Genomic DNA, 23,047 nt, shown 5'->3' on the forward strand with positions numbered 1-23,047 from the left:
GTATATAAAGATGGACATAGTGAGATGTGAGTCACCTGTTGGTTTCATTGGAGCCGGTTTGAAGCCCAGAGTTGCAGCTTATGGTCTGTGTCATCTTTTCTGTTTGGAGCAGGTACAATTAAACTTAGTGAAATATTGCGACAATAGTCCAAGTCAGTGTGAGTCCCAAAGCCGGGGAGAACAGCAGGAGAGCCAACTATCAATCACAGCTGTCAATCAACAAGACTCAAGATTTAGTTTATTTTCATTTTCTTGTGTATTTGCATTCACAAAAAAACAAAATGCTGATCCTCCCAGCAGTGCAACAACAACAGAAAGGACAAAGATTTACTGAATAGTGTATATATATCTAAAAATTCCCTTTAAAAAATGATAAAAACATATAAATCCCAAGAGAGAAAAACAAACAAAAAAGGAGCAGTTAGCAGTGCAGGGCATTAAAGTGCATTTAAAGAGCAAAGTACATGTGTTGGATGTAGACAGCTCTTGCATGTCAACAAGTGACCAGCACTGATGGGGAAGTTACATAATCAATTTTGCTGTCCAGAGAACATTAGGCAATATGATTGTTGGAATTGCCGGTTTGTATGGGTTAACATTTAGCCTAGCTAACACTCCTCCACGCTTGCCCAGCTTCCACGTCCTGTCACACCGCTTTCGATGTTTCCTCTCCAGTGCAGCTCCAGGCAAGGCCGTGGTCTCCTTTGGGTCCACTGGGCATAGCAGACCAACCTCGCTCAGCTGATTTAGCTCCCAGCCAGTATTTCTCATAGCAAAAGTCTTTGTTACAAATGTCCAAAAGAAACTGATGATCATAGACATATTTCCCTTGCACTCCACACGATGACACAGACATAGATGTAGACATAGTCAGAACTAGGAGAGGCCACCACAAACATCGGTCGCGCCGCCATCACACCAGTTCATGGAGACAGAGAGAGAGAATATCACCAACAAGGACCCCTTCATTTCTCTTCTTGTCTTCACAAAATAATTCTGTTAGCTTCCCAAGTGCAGTTTTTCCTTTGGAATGTTGGTAACAGTGGCAGGTAGCAGTTAGCAGATGACAGCTAGCTAGTTGTTTTGATTTTAAAAGATATATCCAATGGTGATACAGCACTCTCCACCACCGTCATCAAAACACCAAATGAGAGAATATCATTTTGGGGAATGGTGTTCCTCAGCCTTGGCATTGATTCTACAAGTATCTGGAACTCTTCTGGACAGATGAACACCATTCTTCCAAAAGATATTCCCTCATTTGGTGTTTTGATGATGGTGGTGGAGAGTGCTGTCTAACATGTCAGTCAAAAATCTCCCATAGGTGTTCAATTGGGTTGAGATCTGGTGACTGTGAAGGCCATAGCATATGATTCACATCATTTTCATACTAATCAAACCATTCAGTGACCCCTCGTGCCCTGTGAATTTGGGGCATTGTCATCCTGGAAGAGACCACTCCCATCAGGATAGAAATGTTTCATCATAGGATGAAGGTGATCACTCAAAATAACTTTGTATTGATTAGCAGTGACCCTTCCCTCAAGTGGACAAGTGGACCCAAATCATGCCAGCAAAATACCCCCCACAGCATAACAGAGCCACCAGATCCCCTCACTGTAGGGGTCAAGCATTCAGACGTGCAACAGTTTTTCCTTTAATTTGTCACCTGTCTGTATGTAGATAGGTAGTTAAGTGTACTTACACTTTTTCTTGGGAGGACAGTCTCCTACTGAGATACAGGTCTTCTGTTGCTTTGGCCTGAGTCACATATATCATACTCCAGAAGCTGTGTCCAGAAGCCAATCTTGGACCTAATGAAAAAAACACAATAATGAAATACAGTACTGCTTTGTACTGTATCTGAGTGTTGTCTGTGATGTGTTCATGTGCTGGTGTGATGCTCTGGACATCCAAAAATTGAGTGTCCACTGCCAAACAGAGTTGTCTTCACAAAACATGCTTATAGAAACTCAAACCCAACAAACAAACACTTACCAAACATGACCGTGGTCAAGACAAGCTTGTGGATTTTGGCTGCTGTTCACCAGCCAACTGTCAAGTGTTGGAATATTGAGATTCCAACGGGACACAAACAGACCACAATACACGCAGACTAGCCTGCACTGATAAAAATAAATCTTGCAAAAACTGAATTCAACACTCTGGTTCTGTACAAGAGCTCAGCAGCAGCAGAGGGAGGGAGTTTATGCAGGGCAGATGTAGGAAATATACTATATGTAAATAACATACACCTCTGTCCATGATTCAGTGAAAAGTGGAATGTGTTACAGTAGTCTCAAGTGTAAAAAAAACCCCCAAAAAACCAAAAGGAACACATATTCAGATTGCATTGCTCACTCCAGCCCTGGTTGTATATAGGAACGGACTCATGCCAGCAGGCATGGGCAGACTAGCCTCCAATGTGTTACTGTTTGAATTTGCCACTTCTTATACAAGAATCATTACTTTTTAAAGGTGTTCCAGAAGTCCAGAAGCATTCTGTATTACACACCAACTTTCTAAGTTAACTTAGTTAATTTGTTTATTCATCGCATTGGCCTTGAAACATGAAACCAGTATGATGTGCCTTAGTGCTGTTACATGCAGTATGGTGCCTGTATTTCAGTGAATGCACACGTCTGTGGCAGTATATACTGCAAACAGTAAAAATGGCATTCTTAGGACAGTGAATTATCAGTGCTAATTTTAAAGCTAATGGCTAACACTGATTTAAACACAACTTAATGAAAAAAGCTCACTAACTTTTTTTTAGTAATCAGTAAATATCAAAGCTATATCTGTATCTGTATATCTGATCTTTAATCTCCTACTTCAGATGAATAAGCAAGATCTTTCTTATTTCCAATCCCCTGCACAGCCTTTGTAATTATATACAGTGAGTGGGAGTTGTGTTCAATGAATAATTTATGCCAATTATAACCTATTAATCATTATCTAGAGATGAAATTTAAAGTGGATTTAACATTACACTGGGTGGAGGAGAAGAAATTGTTTTCTGTACAAGTGTAACCTTTTTGTGAGTGTTGTGTCTCTATATATGCATGTCTCTGCATGAAAATGAATTCCTTTCACATAAGGGCATAGGTGTGGTTTTAACTTTGGTAGGGACATTTTTTGTTGGACGGCCAAAATAATTGTGTATGTGTACTTGCTCTCTATCACACTTTTCTATTTCATAGGCTCATATGTGCACACACATACACACATAAAGAGCCTGACTATGCAAAATGTTTACTGCATATGCCTTTGCTGACTTGCCTGAAACTGGACTTGTATCATGGGTTTTTCTCTGAAAAACTCTGGAAAAGAGACAGTCACAATAAATGTTACAATAAATGTGTAGAAACCTGTAGGTAATGTGCTGTTCTGTAACTCACTGCTGTAAGGTTTTGAAACCTCACCTGAGATTCTGTCCTACTTTCAGTTTCTGGATTTAGGCGACAAAACTCAAGAGTTTCATGACAGAGTCACAGTGATGCTCAAACCTATCTTTAAATAATCTCAAAAACTTCTGTCTGCAACTTCTGTTTGCATTATCTAGGTGGGGCTAGATATTTCACTAGAGCTCAACATCAGAGCTCACCTGAGAGGCTGCAGCTCACCAGTCTGTGTGTATGTGTGTTGCTCAGGCTGCTGCTGACAGGATTTTCATAATAAAATGGTGCCTGACAGTCACAAACAGATCAGTTGGACAAACTGTGACTCATTTTGCTTATATAAATAATGTTCATGTCTTAATGACACACATACCATAATAACTCTGCTCTTGATCCACTCATGGAAAAAGGGAGAGATGGTATTAAATAGTAAATATTTCTCCTACTAATTTAAAAGATTAATATTTGGATTACAGGACGTTCTTATCAACCAAACTCAACCGTTACCTACACTTTGGTTCTTCTTAAAAAAAAGATCAGATGTCTTAATTTCCGTTTGGGAGGAATTTTCACCAGTAACCAGTAATAAAGTAATAAAGTTGTTTAATTAAACAGCATGTCTGGGCAGCAATCACACCACGGTATCATTCCATTGAAGTAGCGACGTTTATAGGCCAGTATTCTGATGTATTGTTTTAATGATGTGTCTGTGTGTATCTTTGGGGTGGAGATGTCTACTGCAGTGTGAGGGGGGGGGGGGGGGGGGGGGGGGGGGGGGGGGGGGGGGGGAAGGAGACTCTATAATAAGTGTCTTGTGTTGTGTCGTAAAGTTGACAAGTTAAACTGTTCTGCTAGTCAGACTGGTAAAGCCAGCATTATTTGCTGAGGTGGAGTTTTGTAATAGTTCACCAGCAACAGACAGAGAGAGAGAGGCGGGGTTTGTCAATGCACCTGATTTTGACAGAGGCATACTGTAGATAGAATAAACCGATAGGGAGGAGGAAATACAGTTGAAATTGACGTAAAGCGCTGGGATTTCATTTGCATGCCAAAACGCAAGTTATCTAACGTTAGGTCAGTATTTTTGAACCGACATCCGCACTGCGACACTCTCCCTCCAGGTAAGCCCGTTGAAAATATTTAATGAGAACTTTCACTAACCACCTTTTTCACCGACCGACATGCAGTCTTTGTAGTTGCTTAAAATAAAAATATAGCAGAATTTACTCACACTAGCCACCACAGTTTAGACTGTTAGTGAACCTACCGACACCTTCATTCACACTTTAACTGAAGCCCGTATTCTTGTTTGCACAGCCGGACTAACGAGCTGCTCTGTAAACACGATGATGCAGGTGGTTTAGTGTCTGTTCAGCTGTAACACATAACTAAGTTACCTCTCTGCTCTGTGGAGAGACATGTAGCGCAAACTCCTTGAACATCTTTTCATTTCCCGTTGCGTTGATTAGTAATATGTAAATAAGAAAAAAACAAAACAAGAAATAAACATTTTGGTCCACTCCTCCGTTCGACGTTGTTATAATATACCAAATAGCCGTTATTTAAATTAAATATCAACTTGCAGTATTGCTTTCTGTAAGATTTCTACCAGTCTTTTCACACCGGATGGTTGTACACCACCACTGTGGTGAGCGACAGCGAACTGTCAAACTATAGTAAAAGTAATAGTTAAGCAAGCCTGTATGACGGCATGTGACGTGTTTGCTTTGCACCGATGTCTGCCTCAGGGGCACATATCGTACAGAGTCTCCTTCTTACACCTGTAATCCAGTGGCGCTGGTGCACCTGTGTGCATTCACACTTGAAAGTAGCCTATGGCAAGCATCCTGCCTTTAATTATCCATAATTACATGTATCTCCAAATGCATTTAGATGAGTCATAACTAGAGTGTGGCAGGGCAATTACAATCTGCAATAGCATAGCAGTCTGAAAGAACAATAACTCAATGGCTCCCTGGATATAACCCAATATACAATATTTTATCTTTTTAAAAATATTTAACCTTTGTAAAGATATATCTTCAAATGTTTTATATATTTAATTTCATAAATTAAATATCTTCAGTTTAGATTATGACCACTGAGATATTTTGAATTGGAGTTATATTTAGGTTTGGGTGATGTGGCTCAAAGCTCCTGATTTGTGCTCATCACGTTGATTCAAATAGTTAGGGGAGAACGGGGTAAGTCGAACCAGTGGGTAAAACGAACCACCCCCTGTATCTATGTAACCATAAACAAGCGTAATCATGTGACCACAAATTAAGAAAGAGTAGTTCACATTACTCAATCCATCTTGGACTCAAGCACATGGAGAGAGAGGTCAGCAAAACAGAGCAAAAAAAAATATTTTTGTCTGCCAAGTGAATTCATCATGTTACTAAAGTTATCAGTGTTGTATCTTAATTAAAATAGATACATTGTGGACAAACATGCTAATTTAAGTCAGTGTAAGCTACAAAACAAGGTCATAAACTTAGTATAATTGTAGCTCTTAACCACTATGTGAAACAGTTTTGTCAAAATGGAGGTTGTGGGGTAAAATGTGCCAGTGATGTTGGGGCAAGTTGAGTCAGTGGCTGAATTTACCTCCAAAAATTAAAAAAAATATTTTCTGATATTTTAGAGACTAGAGACACTGTCCATGTTAATGTTTGATCACTGTTACAAGTGCTATAATGTTGATAATGTAAATTTAAGCCACACAATAGGTGTTCAATTGGGTTGAGATCTGGTGACTGTGAAGGTCATAGCGTATGATTCACATCATTTTCATACTCATCAAACCATTCAGAGGAAATGAAAAGCAAAGGCTGGCCTTTTCCTACCATTACGTGTTGTAGGGAACCATGACTGTTAAACCTTGGTTCTCTGACCCCCCCTACCAGCCCAACTTACTGTGTTCTCTCCTATAATGCTGCAAAAGTTACCTATGACAATTTCAGCTCTGAAACAAAAATAAGACACTAACTTAGTCCAACCATTGTAACGAGCAAACAGTATAATAAGCCTATACATCACACACACGCACATATGCACACACATCACAGCGAGCACACAGCCAATATTAGCAACATGTTCATATTAATGACTGTTTTTCCAAATAAAGTGTAACATACACAACAGTGGCAGCAGCGGCCAGAATAATATCAGCTTTTATGGCGGCTGATTTTAAAAACATACCCTTTAATGATCACATTGATGAGAGTTATATGAAAACAAAACCCTGGAGTTGAAAAAAACCTTGGTTTTTTTTTTTTTTTTGGTTTTCTGCACCAAATTAGCTCTGGTGTAGGTCATACTTTCAGCTTTTCATTAAAAGTTAATCTTGGAAAAGGCAAGGATAATCCTCACTAGCCGTGGTTACACCTGGCTTGTTTATCAGTTTATTTCCTGCTAGCTTGTGATTGTGTCTGCTCCATTTCAGTGCACCGGTGCACCGCAACATGTAATGGCGAAGGCCAGGAACACTGTTTAAACTATGTTTTTAAATGGAGTGTAATCTGCCTGTAATCTTTGTTATCTGTCAACCAGCGGCAACAATCACATGATCATCAGCTGACAAAACAAACAACAATGTCGGCCTACAGGGCAAAAGCCACGGTAGCTTTCCTAGCTGACAAATAATTGCCAACATGGATAGTAATGTTCACAATATGATTTTATGTTAACCTGAATGACATTTTATCAGTCTTCGTTGACTTGTTTATGTTTGTATGGGCCATGTAGTCATGGTGACGTAAACGCAGCTCCTGCCACTGAAATTTGGCGGTGGATCTGCCGGCTACGATGACTGTCAGATAGTGTGCTTACTCAGTGCAGCATAGGTGTTCCAGCATGGTAATGATCCGGATCCATTCAGAGCTGAAAGCCGCGTTTTCTTCCCAGCAACTGTGGAGGCCAAAAACTCTGATAGGCTGAAAAAAGAGGCTTCTTTCATGTAACCCTTCACATTCCAACACAAACTGAATAGGCAGGTTTGAATGGATCAGTTCTTCTGAAACATTTTGTAGTTCTCGTCACCATACAGCAGTAAAACATGTATTTTGAAAAGAAAAAACACATTTCATACTTTCTCATATCTTAGCCAGTAAAATGTAATTAAAGACATCTTAAACATTTTCAGTAGTGATGAAATACGGATATCTGACAGTACAGATTGGTGGCATTGACTTTATTGGATAATATATAAAGTACATTTTTAACTGCAGTGTTTAAATTGGCTGAAAGTTAATGTTTTTAAAGTCTTCTGCTTTCTTTACTCTTTACATTCTTTATCTTCTCTTCTCTCTCCTTTTCTTTTCCTCCTTCCTTGCTCCTCTCCTCCTCTTTTCCAGTCTTCTCACCCCATAACCCACATTTTGTCATTTTGACTGTCTGCTTGACTGTTGTTTCTGTACCAGTAATGTGAGGTGGAGAATGAAAGCAGTGCCAGGTCCATTTCAAAGGCTTGGCACTCTACCAAAGCTGTCAGAGGGTACAATGGCCGCTGCCTGACCTCAGTTTGGCACCTGACCACTGTCAAACATCAAAGACAGGCCTAGTGGAGCAATGATGATGTACTTGATGTACTTGTTAGTTTACATTAGTCTGCTACTACAGCTTTATTAGGGCCTGAGCCCAAAGGGCAAAGACCCTATTGTATTTTGTGTGTTTGTTTCTTTCCTCTTCTTCTTCTTCTTCTTCTTCTTTCTTTATTATTATGCCACTTCAACCCTTAATTTGACCCCCTAAACATGCTCAAAAACTCGAATTTGATAAAATGTAAAAATTATCCCCCAAAGTGCCAAAATGTGCTTTATAGCACCACCTATGTATCTAATATGGCTGCCATAGGAAAGTTGTAGAGAGATTGAACCAAAACTTAATTATTCGTCTCATCAAGACCTACAAATCATATGCTGACACCCCTGACCTAAATCCAACAGGAAGTCCGCAGTGCGCTCATCAAAGTACGACTTTGTGCCAATTTTGGACCATGATCAAACGCTATCTCCTCCTAGGGCGTTAATGGTATCGGCTTCAAACTTATCACAATGTGCTGAACAGAATTTTTAAAACCTTTGTAATAACTCGAACGGTTTAGATCTAATAAGCCCTGAAAGTTGTAGCGCGACATCACACCTTACAATGTAAACCAATGGGGAGGCAATCTCTAGGCATGGACTTTGTGTCAAACAAATAAATGGTTCTGATGTCTAAACTATAAGTCTGACCACTTTGAAACGTGTATCAATGGATTCGCGACGAAATATCCTACAAAAAATGTGATTTTTAATGTAGGATTTGGCCAAAATCATGGGATTTATGAGGATATTTCACAAGAAGAGTACTCTGAAATCCTTCTCTCCAGTTGAGAGGGAGAGAGAGAGAATGGGAGGGGGGGATGGGTAAAGTCAGAACTGTCAGCCCAGGTCTGAAAACATCTACATGCCTGTGACAGAAGCCCTTGGACTGCGCCACACTCCAGTTACTTAGTGTTTCTTCACATCTGACAGCAGTATTCAGTCCTTACTTTTTTTTCAAGGAGTACATGTGCTCATAAATGAAAAAAATTAGGAGCACACATATAACTTTAGGAGCACACTGAAAAATGTTCAAGTAACAGTTTCTTAAAGAAAACAATTCATTACATACATATTTACAATTTATCACTTTCATATTTAAACTCTTTGTGTGCGTGTGTGTGTGTGTGTGTGTGTGTGAGTGTGTGTGTGTGTGTAAATCACAATTTATGTTTTTTTAGTGGTGCTCGATTATGGCAAAAATTATAATCACGATTATCTTGTTCAATATTGGATCACAATTATTTAACACAATTACTTCCTGTCATTTTTGCCAATTGCCGATATTCATATATGCACATATTTTTTCCCACTTGGCTGAGGAGACTATTACACATGCAATCATATATTGTACTAATGATCAAGAAAGACTATAGTCTATATGAGGGAAGAACTTTAATGCTGAACTACTGAACTCCAGTCTTCTTAAGTTCTTCCTTCATATATTGTCATTCTTGATTATAGTATAATCTATGCTTGCATGCATAATAGCCTCCTCAGCCAGCTGGTAAAAATATGTGCCTATATCGGCATCGGCAATCGGCCACAATGGGTTGGAAATATCAGCATATCGGATATCGGCAAAAATCCAATGTCGTGCATCCCTCGTTAAAAGTCTTTACATTCCTAAAAATAGACTTGATGAAAATTAGGAAATTAATTTGTTTTACACACAAACTCATCAAGGGTTTTCAATTTACTAATTGAAAAAACTGACTTTACATGGTGTGTCACAATGGATAAAATAAATAGTCTTAACAGAAAAATAACATGTTGACTCCGTTTCTCACCTTGTATTTCATCTCCACCTCATCAGATCACCCTCATATCACTTTAGAAAAACGTGTATGCGTGGTCTGTATGCATGAGATGCACACATTCTCACCATGTGCGGGAAATGCCATATGCATGATTTTTGTGTGTATGCATCATTTATGCATCTGGCCCCAGGTTTTATTTGGCAACAGTTTGTAAATCATAGCTGGTGTCTTTGTAACACTGAAACAGTATTATGCAAATGTCTCTCATGCAAGTGCAGTGCAATAACCAGTATGATGTTTATTTTGATCAACAAAACCCTCTGCTATAGTCAGTGTCACTTTCTGTGTTCTTGGACATGTTGTAGAAAAAACTGATTACACCAACTGACGCATTCTACTACAGCTGAGCAATGACTCATGTTTTGTGGCTCCAGCTTAGGCCCACGTGACAGCACTAAAAACCATCATCAGTCCTCTCTTCAGACTACAGTGTGGGGGTGAGCTAATCTGACTCGTCAACTTCCCTCAGGTCTGTAATTAGTAGTCCTTGAAAGTTTACGTTGTCTATTTGAGGTATTTTCACCCTGACGGTCCTGGATCTTCCTCTGCAGGCCCCACTTCACTTTGCTGCCTGACAGACCGGCTGCTTCTTCCCACTTTAACCTGAATAACAAGCCTCGGGCTCGGTGCTCCGGTTGGATCCACACGGAGAGCCCCAGCTGGGAGGTTAAGGGAGGCTAGCTGGCTGTGCTTCCCTCCAGCCATGCTACAGCTAACACTCCGTTAACCTCCCAGCTAGCCCTGACTCTCCGTGTGGATTCACCGACCCCCAGATGTTATTATAAAGTGAAAAGAAGCAGTGCGTCTGTTGGGCAGCTGAGTGAAGTGGAACCTGTGGAGGAAGCACTGGGACTGTTAGGGTGGAACAGTCTGCTGAGGAGCTGCTGTGCTCAGCTGCACAGATAGGAAACACCTTGGCTGACAGGATGTACCACTCTGTTTGAAAAACCTTTTGCTTTGGAGTGTGGACCAGAGATTAAATCCTACACATTAATCCTCTCTTGTCTAATAAACTCAAAGAAAACTCTACTGCTCCACCTACTTGGCAGGTTTATTAAAGTTTTAATGCTGAGCTCCTGAAATTCCTAAGTTCTTCCTTCATATATTGTCTTTCTTGATCATACTTAGTACAATCTATGATTGCATGCGTATTAGTCTCCTCAGGCAGAGGGAAAAAATATGTGCATATATCAGTATCGGCATCAGCAATTGGCTAAAATGAGTTGGAAAATATCGGCATAGCAGATATTGGCACAAAATGCAATATCATGCATCCCTAATACTATGATAGTCTATAGTATGTAGCTACTTTATACAGTACTGTAAGTGTTTTATTGAATGGGGACACAGCTTTTGCTTATAGCAGAAAGGTTCTGATCCCTCTGGGTTGGGAATGAGTTGAGAGGTGTGTGCAGGAATTCAAGTATCTTGGGGTCTTGTTCTCGAGTGAAGGTAAGCATGACCTGGTCGACCTGGTCCAGGATAAAGGGTGGAAAATGGATGGGTAGACAAAGGTTGGGATTTAGATGTTGGTTGTCAGCTCAGGTAAATGACCCCGAGTGAGTGTACATCTAGGATAGATGGATGGATGATAATGTCTCGTTGATGTTTGGTCCCTCTTTCACTTGGTTGATCTGTATGTACATCTTTCCATCTGCCTGAAAACTTTGGTCAAGACAACAACTCAACGACTGCTGACCAGATTGCCATGAAATTTAAAGGCTTGGTTCACCCAGATTACTTTCTGGTAGTGTTATCTATCCATGCACATGGTTTTGGTTTTATTTGTTCAGGTGCTGAAAGGAATTAGATTTGTGGTACTCACAGCATTGATAAATGACAAAACTAAACTAAAAGTGGAGACATTCATACCACAATGTCCTTTTTAGGCTTGTGCACATTTTAATCTTATTGTTGTAGAAGGTCTAAAATAGTGTTGTTTCAGTTTTATGACATTAACCGCAAAAAAATATTTGATATGAAGTGGTCGTGTTTGGCTGATGCTAGTTCTGTTAGATAATGGATGTTGATACTGATTCAAAGTTGGTGGTTTTGTGACCCCTGACCTTTCATCTGGTACGACCACCGCCACATTTAGGCTCCCTAGAGAACGAACATTTCCTCTACCTCCATCATTGGGTCACACTGTGATCTTTTTTTACACACAATATGAAAACATATACTGTGTTACCATGAAATGTGCTGTCGATCAGTGGTCTCCACTGATTTCAGTTATCCTGTGGTTTGTGTGTCACTTTGACACTAAAATTTTCACTTCTGCACAAAATATTGTACATTAATGTATTTACATTTGCTGAGACAATTCAATGATTGATATATTCTGAGGTATCTGGTATATTTGTGGAATGTTTTATTTGGAATAGAACTTGTAATATCTAGTATCACTAAATACTGGTACAAAACAGGCTCTCAACATATTTAATACACATTTATCTGTGTGGGCTGCAGTGTTATTGAAGTTTGTTCAGAGTGAGCTTTTATTGGACTAAAGGAATAGTTCTTGTAGTTTTGAATAGAATATGTGCATTGGCCGTCTGACTGATGCTTAATGGAGCCTTGATTGTTCTGAGCTCTTGAGCTCTTGATGCTTGTCTGTTTTGTTCTGGCAGATATTTCCACATGTTCTGACAGGTCTGTCTGTTTACTAAAGGTTGGCTGCTTAGATAAAGGCTGCATTCATGTTCACTGCATGAAATTTGATCTGATTTCTCTAAATCCTTAACTTGAATTTTTCGTCTGAAGTTTGCGCTGTACATCATCAATGTGACAGCGAAGAGGTTGTGTTCATTATTGTGACTTTGAGAGCAAGTTAACCTGAAAAAGGTATGCTAGTGCTTAGTCTAAAAAAAGCATTGCCCATTCCTCCAAAACGTAGCATTTTTAGATAAACGAGTTTGTGAGAATTTTATATACAGGACAACAAGTTGATATTTGTCATGTTGATTTGACTTGACAAATATCCAAACAGCTAAGACATTCGCTCATCCCATCGTGAAAGATGAATCCAACTTCACTTGAATTTTGTTGGCCCGTTGAATTAAACTGTTTCAGCCTATACCTGTGTGACTTTGCGTGTGTCTCTGGTCCCATATGGATGTGTGTATTTAGACATGATTTTGGAAAGTAAATGAAGAACTATGGAAGGTTGTCAAACCTTAAAACTGTTTTGGTACTGACTGAAATGTGTCCATAACACCAACTAGGTCTGGGCGATAAAACGATCTCGATATGGGATCACAATGAAGGTAATGTCGATAAAAACTTCAGACATTTTTTTACTTGATATGAATAGATCTAACAGACTATCACACAGCAGAAATGAACGCAACAACAGCCAGTCAGTCTGCAGCATTTGGCTTGTCCATTTCCTACCACAAAGCATTGTTTGAGCTACCAGTGGAGAAAGAGGATGTCCTTTGGAAAAGAGGAAAAAAATGAGTGGAATCAAGGGGCACTAAAGCGATATGATGATACCTCAGTGTCCTCAGATTAGCCTCTATGTCAGAGTTTGTCCCCGGGTAAACAGTGAACCTAGACTGGCAAAGAGGGACAAACTCCGACAGTGCTAGTGCTAACATTAGCAGGGCTACAGTTGCCCATAATGTCTAAAGTGACGCAGCCTGAATAAACGTATATTAGAATATATTAACAATCATAAAAATAAGGCCAAAAACACACAAAAAAGTTAAATTAAGTTACAAATCAACTTATCATATACCTGCTATTAAACTGTCAGTCATCAACATTTAAATATAGTGTTGTACCTCTATATTTCACTCTCCTTTTACTCTTTGTCTTGCCTCTGTCTCCAGTGTCACCCCTGATCTTCTCAAAATCAGCTTGGTCTCACGTCATCATCATCATCATCATCATCAAGTAACAGTCAGTGTTGAACTGTGTTTGACCTCCCTGCCCACACTGCATCTGTGTTAGTTCAGACCAGTGGGGGCTTGTAACTCAAAAAAATTGGGGAGGACAGGAGGAAAAAAAGCAGCAGAAAGAAGGCACATAGAGGCATGAGGGAGAGTGCAGAGTTAAAGCACCCCAAATAACAATCATTCCCACAAAACACTCAATGCAGAGTGAAAAACAAGAGACATCCATAGAGTGAAACAGATGAAAGAGCAGAGGGAGTTAATAGACAGGTAATTAGAATAGTTATAATTACAATTAAAATAAGTTCTCTTTCAAATCAAACATCCCAAGATGTGAGTGGAAAGTATTGTTCTTGCAACTGCATTTATAACCTTTTTTTTTCGACTCAAACATAGCTTAACCATGTCATGTGATATACTACTTCAGTACATTGTACGAGCAAATATTACTGGGACCACTACAGAAAATTGCAGATGAACATTTAACATCCAGGAATTCACATTATAGACACTACCACTGACTATCCTTGTAACACATTGGTCACAATTTCACACACTGACCATGCACAGTCCAGCCATATACTAGGTTCTGACCTAGTCTTGTTACTCATCAGATGTGTTTACAGATACATGCCATCCACACAACTCGTGCAGTGTGATGAGAGTGAGACAGACAGACAGATGAGGGTGTATCCTGGTGTAATGCAGACTAATATGGATGTGTGGGCCTGTTAGCCACAGGGCATTACTCAGCGGAGTGTGGCAGAGAGCAGCTCAACAATGGCTTACCTTGTCATTACATAGCAGTGACTCAGTATTTCTGTGCGTTAATATGTGCATGCATATGAGTGCGTCTGTGTGTGTGTGTGTGTGTGTGTGTGTTTGTGTATGTGCATGCATTTGTGCACACGTCAGGTTGCGAACATCAGCTCAGCGGCCGTGCATCAGTGAGAGCGTGTGCATACAGGACTATGTCACATTGCAGGGCTGCCAAGAGGAAATCCACTTCAGAACACTCACCTCAGATCACATCACTGATTTACACACACATACTAACACACACACTGTTTGTACCCCTATACTTGTGAGGACCATCACTGACATAATGTATTCCACCCTAACCTTTACCATTATAACTACATACCAAACCTAGGAGTTTTATCCATCATTTCTATCAGCTCTGATAATACTGTAGTCACCAAGTTAATAGATGGGATATGGGAACATAGTGACATCACAAGCAGTCAGTTTATTTGGAAGTCAAACTGAAATTGAGCCAATCTGAAATGTTGCTAATAATCTGTCATTGGACAGGATAAAAGTGCACACAGTGAGGTCATAGCATCGGTTGAAGCAGGAAGTGGGTCTATGAACTGTGACAGTTGTTTACAACAGTTCACCTTTGTTTTCTCCTCTCTTTGACATTATGTGTTCAATGAGTACAGTGTTATTATCACTCAGTGAAATGATGGACAAAACTACAAAAATAAGACCCAAGTTGTAATAAAATGGAGTTCTCCTTTTCTCTCATCTTTGTTTCTGGATTTTTCAATGAGGGAGAAGGAGTAGATGTAATGCAGAGGGTTCTGGTGTAAAAACACCAGCGTCATTCTGCAAAAATGTGAACCAGGCTCAACTTTTGCCAAAACACTACATGACATCATCTGGCAAGGTTCTGTGTTGGCCAATCACATACATGTAAACCACAATCCTGGTGGATTACTTTGGATTAGGTGAAAAGAGTACTTCTATCATTTAAATCGCAACAGTCACTACAGAAGATAAAATAGTTGCCGCCGTGATAACTTTCCTAACTGTGTATTATAAACTGTTGTGCAATGTTCTGTTTCCCCCATCTTTATGAAGTCTCACAATCTGGTTTACTTGTTCAGGGACATTTGTGGTGTTCACATATTCTTTTATAACCTTGTTCAGGCAATTAGCCTTTACAGTACTCACTTTTGTTGCATTGAGGTTGTACTTTGAGGCCTGTATTTTCAATTTAGTCTATCTAACCTGTTTTTAATTATAAATAAGATCAAATGCCCTACACTCCACCCTAAAAATATTACAATTATTGTAGGATAATACAATGTTGAATCATTCAGTGTTTTAGTGATACTGCACAGGGGTGTACTAAGTTTTGTTATATACTGTATCTTATTCCTCTGTGCCATAGACCTCCTTTGCTGTCCAAAAACTATTAAAACACATCAGTGAACCACACTGCTGCACTGGATGACATGTTTCTTCATTAAGAAGAGATTGGTCATGTTGTGTTTGTGAAGTAACAGCTCCAAAGACTAATAACAGCGATCAACAGCGTTTTCAGTCTCAGGAGGGTAGTTCTGTTTAAGGCAGATGCCAGTGAGCATGTAGGCAGCACAGGAATGTGGGTTTGTTTACAGAGCTCCACTATTACAACCTCCTAACTTTGTTCTAAATTACTCACTTGAGTAATCTTAGTTTAGGCTTTGAGACTACACATTTGTAAAAGAAAACCCATGTCACAAGGTGGAGATGTGGGGTTTCAAGTTTATCAGACAGGGAGTTGCATTATGGGACGTGTAGGAACCAGTGTTTTTGAAGCTTGACTTGAATATTCATCTCTATTCTTAATGTTATCATGTTGGTAGGATAATTTCCTGATACTGCTGTTTTCTTACCTGGAATGTATTTTTACGCTTCAAGGTTATTTTTCCAGTGATTGTGAGTTAGGCCCATGCCACCATCTAGAACCTCATATAATCACAATGTAATTCAGTCTGTTTTCTTTTTCATGCTGTCCAGGTGAGGAGCCCCAGGCCCCCTGAAAGCCCCCCCTGTGCAGGTGTGCTGGGCTTAGCAGAGCAGCAGGACCCTCTGGCTGCAGACACCATGCCTGATGGAGAGGTGCTGCCCCCCACTGTCCCCTTTACAAGGGGCTGTAAAGCCCGAGCAAGTCTACCTGTAGGCCGCTCGAGTGGTCAGACAAGAGAGAGGTCACTTGGTAGGTAGACACATACACTCACACTCACACTCACACACAGACACACACACACACAGTGAAGTTGGAATAGTTGCAATAGTCTTAAAACAATATCTGTAAAACCTCTAGTACCTTACATCAGCCTAGACAGTCTGACAAAACTACTAAGAAACTACATTAAGAACTTCATGAGCAGGTGCACATATCTGAGATTTGATAATTAGCAATCAACAACCCTAAAGTGTTATACAAGACTACCGGTTTCACAAAAAAGGACACCCAAGAGTAAAGAGACGAACAACGCAGAGCTCAAAGTCTGCCTGTACGCTGCTCAAGTGGTCAAAACATAAATATTGCAGAAGTCTTACTAGGGAACCTGCAACAAATAGAAAATATAAATGAATTGTTTATGATGTGTCATCAGATCAGACTCGAATTGTGAGAATGGTTTGACATAGATAATAAAAAACCCAGTTCTGAAGCAAAGCAGTCCATGACTTAGATAGGAGGGGGTCAAGAAGATGTTGACAGATGAGAAAATATATATTCCATCACAGGTGAAGTCACACTGTCAGGTGATAATCCAAGATGATAGTGGACAGACACCTGGGGCAGCTGTCTGAGTGACAAGTTTCCTAACTACTAAACTGTACAAGTTGCCAAGCCAATAATAAAAAAAAATAATCAAAAAACATAAGTTGTTGAACCTCTCAGTAAATTGGCAGCCATGATGATGATATGATGAATTTTATTGATTTTTCAATATTTGTTTGTTATTTTTGTTATTTTTCCCCCTTAATTTCAGCATGATATTTAAACTCCAAAATTCATTCAGGTTAAGGCATTATCATTCATATCATATCATTATCATTCAGTATAAATAAAACAAGTGTTTTTGTCCTGTAGAAAAAGGCCGGCTGTCTGTGTATGACTCGTACGTCAAGTTGTACAAAAAAGTCTAAATACAAAAAATGCTGAATGCAACAAATTCTCTCAAATCACTTGTACATACCACTTAAGAACAAATCTGTTTCTACAAGTGTTTCTTGCATGAGGCCCATTACACACAGCTACACAGGTGATTTCACTTATAGGTTGGACAGAGACTCCTCAGGACTGTGAGTGTATACAGACAGCACTGGACTGATGTTTTTCTGAATCTCCTGTTAGTTTTCTTGCATCTGTTACGGCTTTATGAACGGAGTTTGTTGACCTCAGTAAACTTGCTTTAACTTTAACTTTAAACCAGATCTAAAGAGCCAGAACAACTAAAAAGACCTCTGTGGGTGTGCGAGGCCTTTAAACAACAACATAAAGCCAAAAATAAACCAAACTGCAATTAATCTGATCTTTTTGAAGCTTATAATTGAAGTTTTTGATGACACTGTTAGAGTGGAGTTCAACTCACTTTAAAGGCTGCATTTACAGGTATTGTAGTTAAAACTTAATTTTTACAAACTGTAGTAAGCACCTCTTGTGTCCATCTTACCAGTTCACTGTGTCTGTTTCTTCTTCTTTGTCACACTTAATCACACCTTGCACCTTGTAACTGTGTTGAGGAAGGTACTATATAGTAAAGATCATTATTATTAGTATTGTTGTTGTTATTAGTACCGTTTTACTGTTCCTGTAGATCTGTAGATCTGTTTTTACACAGTAAATAGCTAGCAGTCACCAAGATCAAGTTGACCATGGGCACTGGAAGCCATACCTCCTTCACAATTAAAGCCTTATAATGGTTTGCTTGTGGAATGCTTATTGTGAAGCAGCTACAGGAAGTTTTATGTTTTCCTTAAGAAAGAATTTTACCAATGTTAAACAGATAAATTAATTTATATAAAGTATCCTGATCTGCATATCAAAGAAAAGTAGCCGAACTGACAATGATCAGAAATAGATAAGAATTTTCATATTAATCATCCCTGGGCCAACACTGTGTACAAGGCAGCTCACACTTCACAGCACAGCCACTGCATGCATAGAAACAGGTTTATTTTATTATAAATACTAACAACTATCCCATAGTAAAGTTTAGAAATGCTCAGATTGCATACAGGGAACCAGGAGTGGCCCAACCCCAATCCATCAGATCTGTGGATGGGACTGATACGCCTCTGCTAAAGGTTATAGGTAACAGATAACAGTACTCTATTCATTAAATATGTACTGTAATTGTGACTTAACACAGTCTAACAGTGACCCAGGGGTAAGGCACACGTCTTGTAACTTTAATGTTGTCTTTACTCAGAAATTGTACATCCTGATTGATGGATGTGGCAGTATCACATTGCACAACTCTGTCATAAATCCCTCCCTGACTGTGTGTCAGGTCCTGGTGTGCTGTACCTGCAGTATGGAGAGGAGACAAAGCAGGTCCGGATGCCTGTAGAGATCGGCAGTCATGACACTCTGCGGGCTCTGTTTGTCACCGCCTTCCCCCAGCAGCTCACCATGAAGATGCTGCAGTCTCCCAACATGGCCATCTACATCAAAGACACCAGCCGCAATGTCTACTACGACCTGGAGGACATCAGGTGAGGGACTTGTGATCCAGTAGGTTCACATGATCATATGAAATTCACCAACATGCAAGCCTCCTATAGATTACTGTAGGAACAGAACAGACTGAACATATTACCTGGATTCTTTAACCCCTTCATTTGGGGGGGTTGGTGTTACATTGGTCTTAAACTCAGTTGCAGTCGGGATTAATGATGTCTTTAAAAGGTGGTGAGTATAGCTTATTGGATATATTGGCTTTTTGGATGCTTCAAGATTTTAAGAATTTCCACAAACAAATTTGATGTCATGAGTGTTTCAGGCTAGTTTTGTGTAAGGTTGTTCCAATATCTTTCTAGCACCTGTAGGACCTTTCTAGTACTTAACTTGTAACATTTTATCTTAACAAGTCATTTTGTCTATTACAGAATGCTACATAATTTATTAAATAATGTATTAAACATGATCTCCCATCCCATTAGCAGATGGCTTCTCTCCTTTATACTAAATGAAATTACTCAGTGAACAGTAGAAGTCTTTATTAGAGTCATTACAAAGAACGTAAGTTTATTTGAGTAGCTTAAGAAAAAGATTAACTGCAGACAAAACTGCTTTAATTAAACAAAAAATAACTAATAAATGTAAACACATGCAAATAAAACAAAAAAATACTTAACATTCAACATGAAATTGAAGCACAGAATAGCTCAATAAGGCAATGGATAAATGCTTTGTTGCACACAAACACAAAATAATAATAATAATAATAATAATAATAATAATAATAATAATAATAATAATAATAATAACAATAATAATAATAATAATAATAATAATAATAATAATAATAATAATAATAATAATAATAATAATAAGTATTTTTATACCATCCTTTTTTGCACTGGGTGAAAGCCAAGTTTACCTATGTCTAAAAGTAGGCCTGATGGCAGGTTAAATGAAAAGTAGAAGCAGACACTGAAGGTGAAACAAAGCCAGTGGAAGGAGGTTGCAGCGAGGTTAGAAGTTGATCAATATTTGAGCTTCCTTGACTGTTGGATTTTGCATTCTGAGGGAATCCACAGAGCTGGTGAGTAGTTCAGGGGGTGTAGAGCACAGTAAGCACATACACTGTCCTGGCATGGCTCTGCTTGTTGATTTGTATACTGCTATTTTGTTTTGCTACACAAAATAGGGAGGTGGTCGGGTGGATGGTGGGTGTACAAAGCGCTGTCTCATTTACATTTTATACATTTCTTACCATGCTTATCATTTGTTTGTTTAGCCAGTGTAACATCTTTATCTGTAGCATTGCTAGCTCATACTATCCAAGGCTTGTTTGTGTTTAGCATTATTTTTTTTTTAGTTACTGTACATCAGCATTTTCTGCTTAAATCAAGACAGATAAATGTTGTTTAAATTCAAATTATTAATTGATTCATTTTTTTTTATTCTCTGCTTCTTGCGTTAAATGTTAGGTTTCTTTGCTCTGACTCACCATACTTTCCTAGGAGTTAAAGGGTGGTGGCAACAAAACACCTGCTTTTTGATTATTGGTGACATAATCAGTTATGTCACCTGTTGTAGGTGTGAGAGGCTGACACCTGTGAGAGAAATATGGTTTTGACTAATCTGATTACGCAGTAGATTGTAGGGCCTACTTAAGGGAGTTGTTGTTTGTCAGTAGAGAGGGGGAGGATGTGAGTAAGTTTGATGAGTTGAGTTGTCTTCAGTTAACCCAGGTTTGATTTAGATTTTCTTTTCATCCTTTAGAGATACATGTGTGCTTTTTCACGGTGTACATAAGTCACCTTTTTTCACTCACTGAAGTTGCTGGGTTTGCCTCCTATTACCCTCCTACACACTGATGCCAGGCCTCCTCCCTTAAACCAAGACCATGATATTTCCCCAACTTTCTCAAGGTGCTGTGAGTGCCTAAACATGACCATAAAAAATATAAATCATGCTTTAGTTGCCATTAGGGATGTGCAGAGATCCCAGTATTTGTATTTGTATCTGTATTAGTTGAGGCAGCATAATTATTTGTATTTGTATTCGAATAAAAGTGGGAAGAGGCTTAAAAATCCTGTTTTTGTTTTTATTACACTTTTAATTTTAGAAAATTAAGTTGTTACAATAAGTGTTCCCAGAGGTCCCCACATTGGGTCTTGAACTGGAGTCTCCCAGATCATAGACGACTACGCTGATTACTGAGCTAAAACTTTACTCATTGCCTCATTACCTATTTATATAACCATAACACAGAGACAGCACACCGTGTAATGTGTAGGGAGGAACTTCAAAGGCAATTATTGCTTTGCACTTTTCATTTATTGCCTATTTTTTACAACCTAACTTTTGTAAAGGAGAAGGGGAACAACAGGTTATGGAGAGTCCCTTGGGAGCACTTCACTTGTGTCAGTAGTTCAGCTTTATCTCTGGGGAACACCCCCAACAAATAATTTTTTAAATATTTGTATGAAACAAATATTCGTATACAACCCACTATTTGTGCTTTGCTGAATAATGTATTTGTATTTGGGCACACCCCTAGTTGCCATGAGTGGATATTGTAGAAAAACAGATGAAATATGTTGACAGTGAATATTTTGCGACCTGGGGGACACTGTAGTTTGTGCAGCATTACCTCTCTCAATACATATTTGTTTTATTTTAATGTCATTTCTAGGAGATAAGGTTGGTTTGGAAAGTGTCAGCTGATCAATTATGGTTACTGAGTCCAATTCATAAAATTGTTTACATAGACAATTACATGATGAAGATCGAACTGGAAACAATAACAATCACTCATTAAAAATCTATTTAAAGTGAGTTTTTACTACATTTTATGACATGCTGCGTAGCAATAAGAAGTGAACAGAACACCCCTTTATAAAGTATATTACAATCTGATCCATGTGATCATTCACTGATTTCGGTTTTACATGAACTGAAACTGAATCTAGATGTTAAATCATTTGAGACATACTTCTGTATGATAATTCTGCATATGATGAAGTGACGCAGCCATTTCGTTTTATGTCAGACAAAGTCAGCCGTGAGATTGCAGCTGCCTCGCACACAACTCAGAAACTAAATCTCTGCTGATGTAGACCTGACACACTTTTATTATTTCATTATCTCTGTGTGTTCTGTTTCCTTCTAGAAACATCACATCCCACTCCTGTCTGAAGGTTTATCATAAAGACCCAGCACATGTTTTCAACCGTCACGCCAGACCTGCCACCACAGAGGGAAGGGTGAGTCAACAAACTGTCTCTTTCTCTCTCCATCCTCCGTATTTTTCATTGTATCCTATAGTGTTGATATAGTGACTATGTATAAAACAACCTCATACCAACTCCTGTCTGTCTGTCAGATTTCTTTCTTTATTAGGATCCCTGTTAGCACCAGCATAAGCATTGGCTATTCTTCCTGGGGTCATACAGTCATACACACTCATACATACTATAGCCACATAAACACAACAAACAAAACAGCTCACCTCATTGAATTAATAATCAAGTACATACAGAAGAGAAACAAAATTGTCATCCTTTCAACAAGCATTAAGCCAAACACAAAATTATAAATCAATCACAGTTCCTCAAGAATTCATAGCAAACTTGATTTTTTTTCTTCTTCATACCAATAAACAGAAATTCTTGTCTGAATGACCTTCTTAAATTATATATTTATCCATCCTGCGCTTTGACACATTTAATTACAAGAAAATAGGGTATTAAAATACATTTCTCATTCTCTGCCAAGGGGATTTCTGCTTTCACCCAGGTTTATGTTTTATATCTTACACCATTTTTTTCCTAGTTTACACACACACACAGTTGAATTATAGTTCCTGAAATGTTTGGAGATACTG

General features: G+C 38.9%; 1 protein-coding gene and 1 long non-coding RNA gene across 4 annotated transcripts in view; one reads left to right on the forward strand and one right to left on the reverse strand.

Moving 5' to 3' along the window:
• Positions 1-23,047, forward strand: part of si:ch211-207d6.2 (sickle tail protein) — a 115,745-nt gene that overhangs the window by 38,982 nt on the left and 53,716 nt on the right. For 2 of the 3 annotated variants that reach the window (XM_044368571.1, XM_044368572.1), the window contains exons 3-5: positions 16,494-16,692; positions 19,001-19,205; positions 22,334-22,427. In XM_044368571.1, the coding sequence (XP_044224506.1) occupies positions 16,494-16,692; positions 19,001-19,205; positions 22,334-22,427 (498 nt within the window). Of the gene's footprint in view, positions 1-4,284; positions 4,523-16,493; positions 16,693-19,000; positions 19,206-22,333; positions 22,428-23,047 lie in introns of those variants that run through there. The other variant, XM_044368574.1, reaches the window with a different exon arrangement.
• LOC122994040 lies at positions 65-4,853 on the reverse strand. The gene is made up of 3 exons (XR_006406498.1): positions 4,669-4,853; positions 1,706-1,814; positions 65-99 (listed from the first exon to the last, which is right to left on the reverse strand). It is a non-coding gene; the product is annotated as an uncharacterized LOC122994040 (long non-coding RNA).

The sequence above is a fragment of the Thunnus albacares genome, chromosome 12, assembly GCF_914725855.1.
Source record: "Thunnus albacares chromosome 12, fThuAlb1.1, whole genome shotgun sequence".
Taxonomy (NCBI): domain Eukaryota; kingdom Metazoa; phylum Chordata; class Actinopteri; order Scombriformes; family Scombridae; genus Thunnus; species Thunnus albacares.